We start from the raw sequence: 16947 nt of genomic DNA, 5'->3' as shown, positions 1-16947 counted from the left end.
ACCAGACAAAAAAAGATAAAACGAGGCAGCGCTGCAGTAGGCCATGGAGAGCTGTGATTTCCTTTGCATCCTTCATCTCTAGTTTCTTTGAACTGCATGTGGCAGAGAGATACCCTCTGCCATTTTCACCTTGGGTGCAAAGGTTGTATTTAATAATGTAAGAATAGAATTCTCCAGAAGGATCTGACAGTGTTTCCTGTTTCAACAGTAAAAAACTGGGACTTCTGTCCTTAGCACGTAAAGTGACCGGATCTTCATCCTCTGAGCTTTCTCCCATCGAGAAGAGAGCAGTCACTTATCGGATTTGGTGTGGACGGAAGGAAGGGTAAGAAAGGAACTTTGTCAATCCATGACGTGAAATATTTTACATTAAGAGATTTGGCAAATGGTTCTGTGTGACTCCAAACAGGATGAGATAAATTTTCCAAGGTCAGCTCTCCTGTACTCTCAGCTTTAGGTTTAGTCACTGAGAAGTCAATTCTGTAACCTTTACAGCAACATCCTGTCAATGATGCAGAGACTTAGCTATTGTTGGCTTCAACAGCAACTCTTCTGCATCTTCAAAGGACAGGAGGCTGAATAATGTGCGTACTGCATGGTGAGAAACTTGTGAGCAGGAAAGTATGTTTGACAAATCAATAAAAATAGAGCGACCTGAGCAACGGGGTAACAATTCACTCAGGCAGTTGCAGCCTGTTGTTAAGAAAAGGCCGTACTGAATGGTGGATGAGGCAGAAAGACTCTCAGCTCGGCCTTCTGGCTTGCTGTGTAGCTTTGGCTCACTGAACTGTTTTTCAGCTGTTTCATTCTTAAAAGAGTATTAGTACCAATCTACCTTCATGGTGAGTCAACTGCTCTAAAGCTCCTTTTGGGCGCAAAGCTTTGTGTTCCTTGAATATTCCTGGACTGATTAATTAGTATGGAACTTTACTTTTGTATGGCTAAAAAAACCAACCCAAACCCCACCCACCCACATGTGCGTTTGCTTCCAGTGTGTATACATTTCATTTTCAAGACACGAAGCTTTCAGTAAGCGCAGTATCTCGGTGATTGGTTAGCCAAGCTGTGTTCTCTCTCCACATGCAGTTGTGTCAATACAAGGATGTGACTGCTCCAAGGGTAGCGTGCAAACACCGATGCATTTAGCGTACCCACACTGCTGCAGACAGCAGGCCCTGGAGATGAGACTTTGGAGAACTGTATTCTTGGTGCCTAAACAGCTCAGTCTGTCTTAGCTTTGTTAACTTGAGCAGGGGAAAGCTAAATGAAAATGATGATACAGCTGGCAGTTTCAGCCCTTTCAGAAGGTAGGGGAGTAATGTCAAGCTAGTTGACAAAGTCGTCTTCTGTACTCATTCGTGCAAAGGTGGTTCCTCCTCTAGGGATGTTGCTGCCAGGGATGGGCTTCCAAGGACTTCACTTCCTAGCAGCATTGATCTGGAGGAGCTGGGATCTGATTAGGAAGTCGGTACACCTAGGTTGGTTTCACGTGGAGGCATTTGTAGGGCAGAGCGGTATGACTCCATGTTTCCAGTCTCCCAGAAAAGGAAGCTTGGGACACAGCTCCAGAAAGGGTTTTTTATAATTTATTTTTTTTTCCTCAGCCCTTGTGGGCTACAGCAGACCAGTGCACACAGAATGCAAAAAACTAGTGTGAGGTTTGGGCCCCCAAACTTTTTTTTTGGTGACAGTATATGTCAAAGTCCTTCTTCAGGACTCGAAGACATGCCAAGTGTGCCATGTAAAAGGAACATAACCTGAAACAACTTCGGGCATGATAGCAACATGCCCATAGCCCTAGACTATTTTAACCTTTGTGTTTCTGTATATTTACATTAATAAGCAAAGAATAAGGGCTTGCATTTTTTATTTTTTCTAAACAGCGAATGCCATTGTTTGGAGGGCACTGACCCTACAGACATTGTGCACCTTTTATGAGGAGGCACTAGACATACAGCTTTACATTGCTCTTTCTCTGGCTCTTTTGTACCCTTTTAGTCTGTCCTGTGATTCTTGACAGCTGTGAAGTGACTGTAGAGCAAAGGTGAATCTATGGGACGGCTCTTTTTTGGGATTTCAAAAGGAACAAGGCTTTTGATGGGGCCTGTAAATTTACTGCATTATCTTGTGAGGTCCTGCTTTCATACTGTATAGTATATAGCACTTCTATTGTGTGTTACCTCAGCTGAAATGCCAAAGATGACAAAAACTGAAGGGTATTTTCATGAAAACACCACAGTGGGGGATCACCATTTGGGTTCCAGCTCTGAAAATACAATAAAAATTTTGTCATGCTAATTTTCTAAATAGTTTCAAAAGGAAAAGATCCCTGCCTTCCAAATGCACTTAGGATTCTCTAGACACAAATAGTAACCTGGCTGATACTTTTTGTACATTTTTAATAATTTCGTCCTATGAAGAATATCCTTCAGCAAGTGTACACTGTTCAGGTATGTAATTATAGATAATTTTCTGCATCAAAGAGAAAAAATGATAAATGTTAGAAAACAGAATATTATTTCAAAGTTCCATACCCATTTTCCTTCCTTTCCCTGGCAGTTGATACTTAGGAGACTTATTTAAGTAAGGAACGGACCAAAACAAAAAAATAAATCTGTGGGGTCAAATAAATAGACACCTCTATTTCAAGTCTCTCTCTATTTATTTTCTTAGGAGGGTTCAGAAATGAACCTCAGTAGTTTGTAAGTGTCACAGTTCATAGCAGACACTTACCACCGTTTAGTTATAAGTTATTTTAACTAAACCATGAAACACCTGTGGAGGGGAGAAAGAAACATGGATGTTGTCGAAGAAAGGAGTCATCAGTATATCACACTAGTGATTTTTAGTAGTTTCTTGAATCAGAAATTAGAGAAGAGCCTGCAGTGCAGCTATTAGAAAAAAAAATAAATGACTAAGCAGGCACTGGCTTAGTTTCTTAGTGCCCACATTGCTACTGTTCGTTTATCTGATGGCAAACCTAGTGTACTGTAGCGTGATGAATATGTAGCAGTGAGCGTATGGGAAAGATGCTGGAAAGATTGCACCCTGATGTTCTTAATCAGTAATTAGAAACTAAAAATAGTATTTTAGGGAAAGATAATAAATCTGTAGCCTTTAATCCTCCTGTGCCAATCTGTAAGCTGATATCATTATTACATGAAAGGCAATGAGAACATAAGCGAGTAAGCAAAAGTAGGTTGCTATTACAGTCACATTATAAATTCCACATAGCCCAAGCTGTCTAGATGATGTTTGGTTCTGTTTTATGCAAAGCCTATAGTCATAAAGCAGGTTAATTTGCAAGCAGAGAACACATAGTTTTGTTGTTTATTTCCCTTCCTTAACTGCCTTTACTTCCTGAAGTATTCTGACATGAGTTAGGTTCTGAGTCTCTTCTGCACTTGTGAGTTCTATGTAGTAGTGTACATTTGAGAAAATGGCAGCAAGAACAGAAAAGTGGGGGAAATTTGTTCCCCTGATGGCAATTCTGACACACCAACAGGCTGAATCAACAGCTAATGAGCTGTGCAGACACACATCTTCTCGTGCTGTATATAATGATGACAGAGAAAGCATCCTCATTTAAGCAGGGCCTTTCATCTAAGCATTTAAATAGTTTGGAAATGCTAAGTGTAGTTACTGTTACACAGGTATCATCACAGTTAATACTACTTGCACTCAAGTGATTTAGTCCAATCAGGCCTTCAACCTTACCCCATCCAACTGGGAAACCCCAAGGAACGTCAAAGAGTGAACCACGCCAAAATAGATGTGATTTCATAGACCAGTCCTCCTCCTGTTCACAACTATGTAATATCCCTGTGACAACTGCAGCAATTCTTTAAATGGAAGAGAAACACAAAGCATTTAAAGTAGTGCAAACTCTCTTAATGCAATTCAGTGTCTAGAAAAAGGAGCCAATGCTAAGCGACCTGCTGGTAACCACTGGCCGGTCTAGTGGCTCATTGAGCAAGAAATGTAATACAAAAGTGAGATCTGTTGTAAGCTGAAGATGGTGGAAAGACATGAAAGAAGAGCGTCTATTTACCAAGTATTTTTGAATTAAAAAAGCTTTATTCCAGCAGTTTATAACTCGGTATCTTGCAGAAATGGGTGAAAGCAAGTGCCAGATAAGATTACTGGAAGTTGCCAGGAGCCCTACTGCCGTGGCTTAATGCGACTCCAATGCAGAGATGATTAAAAAAGGAGAAGGTGGCATCAAATGCTGAATCCCTCTGGCAAATGACAACCGGGACTTTGAAACGGCCATGTGGACTGGGCTTTCTGCTACTGAAGTGAAAATGGTAGCGTTTAGTAAGAAAGACCTGTAAAGGGAGTCTCTGGGGCAATTCCTTTCTGCTAAAAGTGCTTTACTGAGAGGAGGAGTGGAGCGGTCACAGGTCGGGAAGAAGCCCGGCTCTCACCCGTCGGGGACAGCCATCCCCTTCCATCCCCACCCCCAGGAGCAGCTACTGCACAACTCCTCACCTTCTCCCTCCTACTCGCTCAAAGCTACCGACGCCAAAACCGCTCCCTCGGGCGGCTTCCCCCCTCCCGCATCTTCACCCTCAGCCGGTTTTACGCCAGGCCAAAGCTCCCAAGAAACCACCCCGGCCGCTTTCCTGCCGGGGCGGGCGGCCCCTCCGGCCTCCCCTCGCCACCACCACCACCGCCGCCGCCGCCGGGCGCTGCCCTCCCCGGGCCCGGAGCCGCCTCCAGCGGGGCCGTCCCCGGCAGGTGGATGCCGCCGCTACCGCTCCTCCCCCGGCGCGGCCCGTCCCGTCCCCTGCCCGGCTCCGCGCCGCCTCTTGCCGCCGCCCCGCTCCGCTCCCAGCTGACGGGGGCAGCCCCTTGTTTACTGGCCAGAGAGGCAGGCAGGCAGCCCCGGCCTGCGCTGGAAGGGGCCGCCGGAGCCGGGGCCGACACCGAAGGGGCAGGGAGGGGCCGGGCTCTATAAAGGAGACCCGCGGAACCTCTGCCGGGTCTCTTACCGACGATGCGAAACCGGGCCCGGCCCCCGCGCCCGCCCCGCGGCCTCTGATTCGCCCCCCGACCGGGACGCGCCTGAACCGTCGGCGGTTTTACCAGAGGACGCGGGCATGGGACCGAGAGCGGTGGCGGCGGTGGCGGCGCTGGCCGTGGCCGTGGTGCTGGTGGCCTGGTGCGGTCGGAGCCGCGGGGAGAGTGAGTAGGGACCGGGGGCGCGGCCTAGGCGGGCGGCGGGGAGCTGGCGCAGGTGGCGGGGCCCGGGCTGTGGAGGAGGAGGAGGAGGGAGGAGGCGGCGGCGGGCCGCGGCCCCCGGGCTGTGAGGGGGGCGAGGCGGGCGGCGCGGGGCGGCTTCGGCCCCGCCGCGCTTACCCTTTGTACCTGCTCGGGGCGGCCGACCGACGGACCGACCGCCGCTCCAGGCCGCACCGCGGAGGACGGCGGCTGTGGTGGCTCGGCCCGGGGCCTGCGGTTCGGAGGAACGGGGCCCGGTAGCCCTCCCGCGGGGAACGGCTGGGGTCACCTTCATCCCTGGCTTCGGTGTTTTCGGCCCCAAACCGCGGTGGGGCAGAGCGGGCCAGTGAGGGAGGAGGGCTCGGCGGCGGCCGAGATTGGAGCTGCGACGGTCGGTACCGGGCAGGGCTGGAACCCCCCACACTCCCCGGTTCGCCTGGGGATTTACTCACCGGCGCGTCCTGACCCTCCGGGGCTTTCGCTCGACCGGGTTTTAAGGCGTGGGACCGGGGAGGGGATAGCCGTGCCCCGGGGCTCTGCGTGGGTCAGGTGCGAGGGAGGACACGGTCCCTTCCCCGGCCCTGCTGCTGGGAAGGGTCTGAGCCGCCGTGCCCTGACACTGCTCTCTCCTCGGCCGGTTTCAGAACCGGCTCTGGTTTCAGAAGGGTTTTCGCTGTGGTGAGACGCAGAGTTGGGAGGTTTTGCCTTTAACCACAGGAATACTTTTAGGTAGTCTTTCAAATCCACAGGTATTAAAGGGGGATGAAGCTCGGAGGTGGGGCTCTGTGTTTAAACGGGGTCTTGTAAAACACAAGATAGGGATAGAAAGATGTTGTGTTGGAGGTCGCGAACTTCTGAAATCTATGGCTGATGCGAGTTTAACCCACCAAAACAGCTCGTAAGGCTTATGTTAAACTTGCTTAGGAAATTCTTCTAGTTAGACGTTTTAATGTTGGGTGGTGTTTACAGCTGTTTTTTAATAAAGGGAAAGTATTTGTTTAGAGAGAGCTAACTGGATACGTAAATTGTCTGTCCCGTAGGCAGTCCCATTGTCTACCTGTTAGCTTTCCCATCGGAAAAGGCAATAGAGAGATAACTGGTTCAAGTGCAGACAATGCAATGATGGGCATTTTTGAGACGTGTCTGGTATTCAGGGAATAAATCAGGATGTACCCTTAAGACAGCCTCTTTTTTCCAGCAATCGGTCAAGCGGTATATGTCAAAAATACCCCAGTTCCTTCCTAGCATGTTTTTACATTAGAAGCCTTGGAAGAGACCAGTGGTACAGTTTTAACTTGGGAGGGTTAAGTTCCAGCTGGCAAGCATGTACAAACCTGCCCATGAGCAGTAGAGAAATGGAAAAGGTAGTTGACATATAGCACTAATAATAAATACGTATACAACTTCGGTCCAGCAGTTCCTAATTTGAAAATATTATTATAACTACTACAGTAAAGCTTCTTATTTGTTTATTTAAATAACTTTCTGCTTTTTGGGTTGCAAGTGTGTTTATAATCTTAACTCTCCAATCTTTGCTTTATTACTATGTGGTAGGATAATATGCTCTACAATTTATGGAGTGAGAAACAGCAGCGATGCACAAGATGTCGCAGCCAAGTCTGGGGTGGATTATTTTTATATTTTTCATGCAGTGCAAATACTTTGTAAAGTATTTTGCAGACAATTCGGATGATAAGGTCCCTAATTCAAAAGGTTTTCAGCCACTTTGATGTTTGACTCCATTTTCTGAGAATGATTAGATCACACAGCGCTACAGTGCAGATGGAAAACAACAACTAACGCGAAGGCCTGCATCAGTGTGGCTCGAAGGGTAAATGCACGTACAATAGTTGCATAAGCAAACAAGTTGTTCCCTGAGCAACGGAACTAATGAAGTCTGCTTTCTTGGAGATTTGTGTCCTGCATTCTCTACAGACATGCCCCATGATAATGCTACTCTCCAGTGACAGTATTCTTCCCATCTCTGAGCCCAACCATACCTAGTGTTTTTTTGTGCCCCGTATCTTTGTCTTCCCTTTACTTCTTTTAGACAATATCTGGTAAGAGGCTGGGGGAAAGCAGCATGTGGTGTGCGTGTAGGTGGCTCAGTAGGCAAACTGGGCGGATGGTTTGAGTTCACGCTTAAAGCATCCTTTGGATGGAGATGTTGAGTTTTTCCTCCTTAACCCATCCTCAGTTTTCATAAGTCTTTTAGGAATATGATGTGTGAGAACTCTCTTTCCTCTTTTACATGTGACTGAAGTTAGTTCGTGAGTTCAGAAATAACTGAGAGGAGTAGAAGCAAGGGTTAAGGAAAGGAGAGCTGACCTGCCCATAAAATGAAGATACATATATCTTGTTTTGTGAAGAAAAACAGGTTTGTGTGTTTTTTTTATCACTGTGTAAACATAATGCAACTTCTTGAAATAAATCTCTCACATGACTCATGCACGTCAATTCATTAGCTGTGGTATTTAGGGTGGGATTTACCTCACCCAGTTTTTAGTTGGTTGCATCTACCGACTGAGCAACTTGCTTTGAGCTCCTTTTGTGATAAGTAGAAAACTAATCGATACAGTCACTAGAGTTTAGAATACGCTTCTTCCCCTTCTAAACTCTTCACCTAAATTTGGGCATTGCACGTGTGCTCCATTGCCTGCTGCTGATGGTGGGAGTTAGAAATCTAGCTGAGATCCCTCTACCTAAATCATCAGATGGGACAGATGTCACTTTGTATTTCTATAGTAATAGCCTTTTAAAATAAATTGCTTCTTAATTGTTATTTCTGGCTCATGCAGATTTTTTTGTGCTCGTAAGCTCGTTAAGAAACTGGTTCCTTGTTCCACCTCAACCCTGTGTTAATTTTTGATGTTGAGAGACTCGGTGTAGAATGAGATTTTGTTCCCAAGAGTATAAAGTAGAAAGAGTAAGTGCAGCAGGGCAGGGCTGTATCAAAACTGGGCAACAACTGCATCTGTCGGCTATCCCAGTGTGCCCTTGTGCTATTTTAAAGAGAGGTAGTACACTGTCTCTCTGAATAGTCTGTAAAACCCGTAAGCTTTCTGGAGGTCAATTTTGGGGTGACTGTCTTGCAGAATATAAATTATGTTGATATTGGTAACGTGTAAAACCTGTTCCTGCTGCCTTTGAAGTGATGAGGATCTTAAGGTCTGTTAGTGTTGACTTCTGTCCGTTACCCTGAGTGATCTCCCGTGGTCCTGGGATGCTGTTGCTGTGCTGCCTTTTATCTTTGTATGGGAAGCGTAACAGTATGAATCGTATTTTCTGTTTATGTTTTGAACTGAATGAGGAGAGCATAATGATACAGCAAACCAGGCTTTACAGGCCAGACTGTGAGGTTATATATGCTTTTGGCATTAAAGAAAGCAGCCTCGGTGAGAGATTTGCCCTCAGTTCGGCAGCACTGTCTTGAGTAGTGAAAGATAACAGGCATCTGAGATGTTACTGGAGGGGGCTGGAGGTTTATGGACAGGCTTACTTTTTGAGTCCATATCTCAATTGGCTTCGTTGCTCAGATCTAAAGGACTGAGGTGGACAACTGAAGTTTAAAAATTAATATTTCACAATTAGGTATTTTTATGTTTATTGAACTGTTGCTATAGTAGGCTAGAAGCTGTCTTAGAGTCCCTTCTACTAGCCTGTCACTTCACAGGATGTTATCCTGTCTCAGCAGTTATCCCAAGAAAGACCCGAAAGTCCTTTTTCCAGTTTCCTAATACCACTTCTAAAAGTCAGCCTTATACAGAGTTGCAAAGCTTTTGACTTGACCAAAGTGAGTGTGATTTTTCTTAAATAATTCTTTTATTCAAGTAGGCAGCAAACACTATAAAAATGCATAATTAACTAATAGTTATCTTAAATGGTTTGTGATCTTTCTGTACAATGCTACATTATTCTGGTCTTGATTGTTAAAGGGCCAGAGCTCTGAAGCAGTGAATCATTCAGGTTTGGTATCCACATGGTTTACTATAAACAAGGCTTAAGTTCCAGCTATTCCCCTGGTTAGACTCTATCTTGAAAACTAACCTCTGACGTCAGATCTAGTTTCTTCATTCAGTACTTTAAGGTTGTTACCAAACTAGTTTGTTCAAGAGGCTTTGGCATCTTGGGATTTTTTTGTTTGTTTGTTTTTAAAAGGCATGCCTTGCAACTTTTTTTTCTTGGGGGTCTGATGAAACTTGTCTATAACGATGTTTGGGTTTTTGGGTTTTTTTTTAAGTTACTTTGAATAGCTTGGTAACTAGGGATGGAGGAGTGTTTCTGGCAGTTGCAATGCTGTGCTGCTGGACATGGAGCCTGTTTCTGCTGAAATTTAGGAATTTATGTTTAGTAGAGATTTTGCCAGTAGTTTGAACAGGAATAGCTTTGGGCCTACTACTGGAGAATCAGTCTGAGATTTTTATTTTCCTGAAAGCTGATTTATGTGGTTTTTTAAAACCAGGTTGTCTGTATTACAATTGACTGCTCAACTTTGGTCTCCTTCTGGGATCAAACCTGCCTAGCCTTCATACTGAATTGTTGATTAATTCCTCTGTCCCTGCAGAAGAAATACTATCGAGAGAAGCTGTGGAAAAACACTTATTACTTTGCTTAAAACTGCTTCTTGTTGTCTTGGTAACAAATTTATGGGGTGACTTAAGCACCTACTGAAGAGAAGGTACAAATTGCTGAACAGAATTCAAAAGCATGAAAAGATCGAGAACCCTCCCAACAAAAAAAACCATATTTTGTTTCAGACATTCTTATTATTCTCCTTGATCCCTGAGGTGGTAAAAAAAAAAGGAGCTCAGATACCGTGGTGGCATTTATCACTTAAAAAGTAAACTGAAGTAGAACATGAAAAATAATTCTTAAGTGTAATTTTCTCTAACTGTGGAAAAATCTGTATAAAACCTTTTAATCTTTGTACATTTACAATTATATTAGCCTTTTATTCGGTTGTTTATTTCAGAAACAAACCTCTAATTTGTTTTAAATTCCTCCTAAGTTTCTATACCAGGCTAACGTTGGCATCTCATATTGCCTTCAGTTAAAGGGACTTGTGCAGAAGCCCCCACTATTGGAACCCCTTAAGCACAGCAGACAGTGTGCCAGTTTATTACATTGCTATTGCTCAGCTTTGAAAGCAGCACAGTTTGAATAACTCGGGTCACATCCTGGTTTGCCAGGATGTGTGGAATCTCCTGTCTGGTCTGTGCTGGCAGCACTAATTACAAATAATGCATTCTGTATGAGAGCTGGTGAAAAATACAAAAATGTTTCTAAAATGCAAACAACTGCCTGATTGTGGATGGCTACTTCCAGCTCTGGTAGATTTATATGATTATTTAACACTTCATAATGCTTTGCTGTTTATTCCCAAGCTTCGCTTCTCTCTTTTTAGCAGCGCTCTCGGAGCAGGGATAGCTGTGTGGATCAGGGGGTTGTCTGGGGGCCAGCTTGTGGCCAGTTTCTAGTGACTTACCTAATTCTAGTTGAAATGATGAAAGGCTCGGGTAATTAAGCTTAGTCTATAGATGCATTTTGTGGCCTTGAGCCACAATAAAAGCCTATGGCTTTTACTCTTGAAAGTAGTTCTTAGTCTGTAGAGTTGAGCTGTATTTTTTGACCGTTCCTTAAGGTCAATTGTATACATTCAGATTATTCTAGGTAGTACTTTATACTGTGATACAGCAGCTGGTCATGGGTACCACCTAAGCATGCTGTATTTTGCCTGATTGTGCTCAGGAAGCAGTGAATAAGAACCAGGATGTTGGATTCTGCATTTGTTGGATAGCTTTAGCTGCACTGGTGACTTGTATGTTGAGTTTCAGTGTTTGAGTTTTATTTGTCCTGTTGTTTCTCCTTTCATGAAGAAACCGCTGGCCTGGCCTGTCACACACTTGCTTCCTTGGAAATACCTGTCTTAAATAATTAAATAAATATTTAGAGTACTTAAACTGAATCTGTTGCTCTCCCAGTTCTTGTAGCCCACAGTTGGGATGTGCAGCAAGACAGCTTTCTGGCTTACTTCCACTTTGGCTGCAGTTTTTCATGGGGCAAAGAGGTTGCTGCTAGTTGGTCATCAGATTTCTTTTCCCACTTCTAAAAAGTACATCCTTGATCTTTGAGGCACTGTGTGCATTAGCTTGTTCTTCCAGAAAGCAATTTATGAAACGACTTGGATATAGTGCCAAAAAATCCCATTGGGCAATAACATTGCTTCAAATCCTATATTAGTGTTGCCAAATTTATTTTTTTTTATTGCAGTGGAGCAAATTTTTGAATAATCATTAAGACGTTTGCATAGAATTTATTTTTAACCCACACAGCAGTGGTCTCTGTAAAACCATGAGGAGTCAAACAATTGTAACTATTAAACATCTGTCTCTACATCAATTTTGTAAGGCCTGATTGTTGCTGGGTGATTTCTTGAAACTGTAACGTGGTAATTTTATAGTTGGTAAGCTTTACATACAGTGACAAAAAGAGTAAAGATCCTGTGCTTTTAATTCTTGGTGGGGAGGCTGTCTCAGCAATAAACAGAAGAGAATCCCTAAAGTGGATGCAGTCTTAAAAAAAAAAAAATTAAAAAAGAATCCACCTGGACAGGACAGGTAGACGGTTGTTTTGCACCGTTGTATTGGCAAGCAGGCTTGCCTTTCCACGGGCTTCTCCCTTGAACATTGAGGTCTGGGTGTATATTTTTATGAAGTTTGGTTTTAAAAGGGTCATCTGAGGGACTTCTGTTGTGCTATGCAGGCATGGTGCTCTAAACTTCCTTCTTGATTTCTTACCTGTGCTTAGAGTTAAAAAAAAATTTCCCTATTCAAACTCTTTGCTTTCCGTCTTTTCCTTTTGTTGGTGCCTTGATTCATATTATTCTGCTTACCTTCTAATTTATGCTTCATGTTATTGTTCGCTTTGCCAGTTCTTTGGGTTACCAGTTCTACTAAATAGACTGTCCAGATAGTCAAGACAGAGAAATTTGCAACCTTGAGAAAATAATAACAAAAAAGCCTAAACACCTAATCTGAAAAGAAAGCTTAGGGCAAAAATTACTAGTGTAGTAAATTACTCCTGTCAAAAAAGTCTAGGCAAGAGTGTCGGCTGTGCTCTTGCATGTGTGTATTTCCAGGTTTTTCTGCTCTCTTCCGAAGCACTACCATTTCCTAGCTATTATTCTTTTCCTATCTTCCCCTCCCTGCAACCATTCTAAATTACTTCCTCTAATCCACTGGTATTAATTGCACAATCTGAGATGAGGTAGGTGTGTCGCTGGCAACTATCTAAAGAAAACAGATTCTGTTGCATAGACATCTCTTACTTCTGTAAACGCTGAATGACGTCTAAGGACTGGTGTTACAACTGCAGTCGTGATAGAGGTAACATCCAGAAACTCAAGATGGCAGAAAAAATTATGAAATACTCTTTCAGTCTTATTTTGTAATCATATACCAGGGAATGTGCCCCCCAGTATATTTCTTAACACTTGAAGCATGCTTTATTGAAAATGACCTAGTCGTGAATTCTGAGTGTAGCTATATATTATGGTGCAGTTGGACAAAACTGTATTTAGAAAACTGAAACAATTACCTTTTCTTAAATAAACAAACAATGTTGTTCTTTGCTTTCCAGTTTGCAGAAGCATGGACATTCGCAACAATCTGACCCGGCTGAACATGCTTGAGAACTGCACTGTGATTGAGGGCCACTTGCAAATATTGCTGATGTTTAAAACCAAGCCTGAAGATTTCCGTGAGCTCAGCTTTCCTAAACTGACTATGATTACAGACTACTTGCTTCTTTTTCGCGTGTATGGTCTGGAGAGTTTAAAGGGACTTTTCCCCAACCTCACTGTGATTCGAGGAACTCATCTATTTTTTAACTACGCGCTAGTCATTTTTGAAATGGTTCACCTAAAAGAGATCGGCCTCTATAACCTGATGAACATTACTCGAGGCGCTGTGCGGATTGAGAAGAACAACGAATTATGTTACTTGTCCACGATTGACTGGTCAAGGATTTTGGATTCTGTAGAAGATAATTACATCGTGGCCAACAAGGACGACAAAGAAGAGTGTGGAGATGTGTGTCCGGGAACTGTGAAAGGGAAGAGCAACTGTCCGCCTACTGTGATAAATGGCATTTTCATTGAACGCTGCTGGACCCATGATCGCTGTCAGAGAGGTGAGTCTGCAGAGTCACATATGTCAACTGTGGTTTTGCGGTCAGTTTTTAACCTGTCAGATCTGTTGGAGGGTTTATAGGTACCTATTAATTGCTACCTTTTAGCACAAGTTCCTAAAAGTAAGGCTCAAAATTGATGTTAGACAGGTGAAGAGAGGACCTTTGGGCGGGGGCTGTTCTAGCAGTTCTTTCACCTACTTGAATAATGTGTTTGGTTTCCCTGGAAAGTTACGGACTGCCTAGAACTCATAAGTTTAACGGACTGTGGGTGTAACTGGTATCTGGTATAATATTTAAAGTGGCATTAGTATCTCTGGTGGGGTTTGGGTAGGGGATTAAAAGTCCAGATTGACTGAAAGGCTGCAGCAGGCAGAAACAGAACGGCGGGGAAAAGTCTTTATGGAATAAACCCAACTCAAGAAAGGTACAATTACGTTTTTACTGAAACCTTCCTGCCATAAAAAGGTGTAAGATATGTGGATGAGTGAGCAACATTTGCACAGAATAAAGAAGCTGGAAGCCAAGTCAGACCTGAGGGAAAAGGAGAAGGAGGAGAGAGGACCTGGACGGGGATTGCCTGGAGCGGGAGTCCTGGGGAGGGTGAAATAACTGGGCTTTGAGCCTGGGGTTTTGGTTCAGGGGAGAAGGTATGTTCAGAAAGCTAGCTGCTGTTGCAATCCCTGAACTCCAGTTCTTAAACTGTGTTAGGGTTGCTTTTAATGTCATGCAGATTTGTGTTTTCCAAACTCGGAACTGAGCTTAAGTTTAGTTTTAATTATATATTTACTTTGATTTATGTTAAAACTGACTGATGGGGAGCAAAGTGAATTGAGGTAAAACTGACACATTTAGAGTTGTCTGTCTTTCTGGAGGTAGTGCATCCAAATGAAGCAGTGTGTCCTAAGATGAAATTAGGAAACTTGCGGGCTGGAGAGAATTTCTTGCCAAGCTTTAAAGGGCAATTCTGAGCACTAAGTGCCAAATTTGAGAAGGAATTCCTACCAGTATGCATAAACTAATGAAATTAATGTGGTTTCCCCTCTGCTACTCCTCACCCCAAAATCGTCTAGCTTCCTTTTAAAGAAAGTGGTTATTTTTTGTCGCCAGAATAACAGGGTATGGGCAAGAAGATGCAAACGTGTATGTGTGTTCCTTTTTTAAAATGAAAAATAAGGTTATAAAGCATTTTAGTTTGTAAACTCTTTTGGTATACGGTTGTCAGCAGTGCTGAAACCTGGTTTCTTACACGTTCGTGTTTTATGTTTTCTGCTATTTCATAAGGTTAAAGATCTAACTGAAACTTTTTCTGTGGCTAGACCATTCATAATGTCCCTCGTTCCTGTGAATTTTCTGGGGCTGTGCTACAGCAGGCTGGAATGTATGGTTTCTCTCCTTTATATGACTGCCTGATTCCATGAAACCTGTAGGAATGTAGTATTTTACCATTGGGGCAGAAATCTCAGCTCCTCAGCCTCTCATACAAATTCAGCTAAATCTGTTGGAGAATACCCAGACAGTATCACACGCTATCTTAGCTTAGTTACCTAAGGAAGCCAAGCTACTAAGTCCATTTGACTTGAATTTGAGATTGAAATTTGAATTTGAAAATGGTTTCAAAAGTAATTATATACAGATGCTCCCATCTGGTTTTCTGTATTCCTTGTAGAAGATTTAGAGAAGCAATGCTTCTATGTATTTTGGCTGTAATTGGTATGCGTTTTCAAAATCACTTAACAAACCACGCTTATCTTTGTTTTGAATGCTAAGATTTGTACTTTTATTTATTGGTAGCTGGTGTTCTCGGCAAGCTGCTATCTGTATTGTATTGTGCCTTGTGACACCTGCCTGTATGCTTCTAAAGTTATTTTACCAGCTTGAGTAGTCTTTGAGGCTTTTCAGACTTTTTTGAGTAGTCTTTAGACTTTCAGCACACATGCATGCTAGTAACTGTGGTAGAGATTAAGTGACATTTATTTAGTGAACCTGTTGGTGGAATCGCTGTGTTCTCTGTTCTCATGCCAGCCATAATGTATCCTTAGCATGTGTATTTGTTTTGTCAAGATTATTAAGAGCTTGTGTGAATTGTACTTTGGCTTTCCTTAGCCTGAAGAGCCTCATAGCAACTCCCAGTACTGAGGGTATTAATGTCATTAAATCTTTCCCTCTGCATTTTTGCAGTTTATCTGGGAGTCTTCAGCAGCTAATGTTGTGCTGAAGTCTCCTGTCTCTCTGTTTTTAAGTGGGTTCCCTTCTTTTATTTTTGTTTGTCTTTTGACCAATCCTGGAGTGAAATGTAGCAATTTCAGTGTAACTTTATTGGGGGAAGTTTGGTTTTTTGTGTTGTTTGTTTTAACGCAGGTTATTTGTATCCCTAGTTTGTTTTTATAAAATTTGGTGTAGAATCTCCTGTTTGCTATTTTTTGGTTTTCCATCTCTGGATGGGAAGTTGTTGCTGTCTAAACTGATAGCACTGCTGCCCTGGGACTGCGGGTCAGGTTTTGTTTGCTGTTTTGTCTACTGGAAAAAATCCTTACAGAATATGTAAATATTGATTGTTTTGATGTTACAGAGCGTGTGTCAATTGACAGAGACAAGTCCCAAGCTGGCAAGCTTTCCCAGCCTGCTAAGCTTTGAGTCTTCTTGGAGAAAATTAGGAGATGGGCAAGAAGTTTGAGAGCGCGCACATGGGAAGGCTGAAAGATGTCGCAGAAAGGTCTTGTGGGAGTGGGAAGGGAGATGGCAGTGGTTGGGGTTGGAGTGGGGTCCTGGGTGTCCCCCATCTCTTCCACACCAGTCCCTGACCTTCCCCTTCCTGCTTTCTGTGGTTGCTTCCTTCACGTTATCCCTGCCACATCTCATATTGGTCATGCATCTTTGATAGTTCTTTATTTTAATCAGCACAGATATCCCAGTTAACTCCAAAACTAACTTTCAGTTATAGCATGTAATTATCTCTGAGGCACACATCCAAGTCTCTGAATCATCCTTGCAGCTATAACTCCAGCCCAGAAGTTTTTTCAGTTGGTGATAACATGTTCAAGACAACAAAGTAAAGGATCTTCTTACAGATGTTAGAGTGAAGGTTGTGGATGAAATTGGTTGGGAGGAACTGAAATGATTTGTGGGCAGCTGCACACTTTGAAAAAACAGTTGCAGTATTGAGGAATCTGTGTCTGAGTGCAAAGATGTGTAGGTGGATATACCATAGATTGAGATTGGTCGGGATGTGTTTCCTGAAAGTTTTCTTTTCTTTTTTCTAAATTACTTGTGTTGGTGTGAAAAGCAAGTCGGTTCAATTAAGGCCAACTCATGTTATATTTTGGGTAGGAAGGGAGGGAACTATGTAGTCGGTTTGGAATTTGGGTCTAGCCTTATGCTGTTTATGGCAGCCAAGTGCTGTTCCTGTTCTGGAGGTTTTGTACCTTTTCAGCCCACATTTTTATAAGGGTTTTTTTTACATACATACTTATTTTTATTGCCGTAAAAACGTAGTTCTTGATTTGGTGCAGCATGTTCATGCAGAGAGCGTCTTTG

At 43.2% G+C, this 16947-nt stretch overlaps 1 protein-coding gene across 2 annotated transcripts in view; it reads left to right on the top strand.

Annotated features, from left to right (window-relative positions):
- INSR (insulin receptor) overlaps positions 1-16947 on the top strand; it is a 65493-nt gene that overhangs the window by 4061 nt on the left and 44485 nt on the right. The window contains exons 2-3 of one of the 2 annotated variants that reach the window (XM_041127889.1): positions 209-325; positions 12862-13413. In XM_041127889.1, coding sequence (XP_040983823.1) covers positions 12873-13413 — 541 coding nt within the window. In that variant the 5' untranslated portion in view covers positions 209-325; positions 12862-12872. Of the gene's footprint in view, positions 1-208; positions 326-4800; positions 5188-12861; positions 13414-16947 lie in introns of those variants that run through there. The other variant, XM_030032355.2, reaches the window with a different exon arrangement.

Source organism: Aquila chrysaetos, chromosome 12 (genome assembly GCF_900496995.4).
Source record: "Aquila chrysaetos chrysaetos chromosome 12, bAquChr1.4, whole genome shotgun sequence".
Classification (NCBI taxonomy): Eukaryota; Metazoa; Chordata; class Aves; order Accipitriformes; family Accipitridae; genus Aquila; species Aquila chrysaetos.
This window is presented reverse-complemented; position numbering and strand designations above follow the sequence as displayed.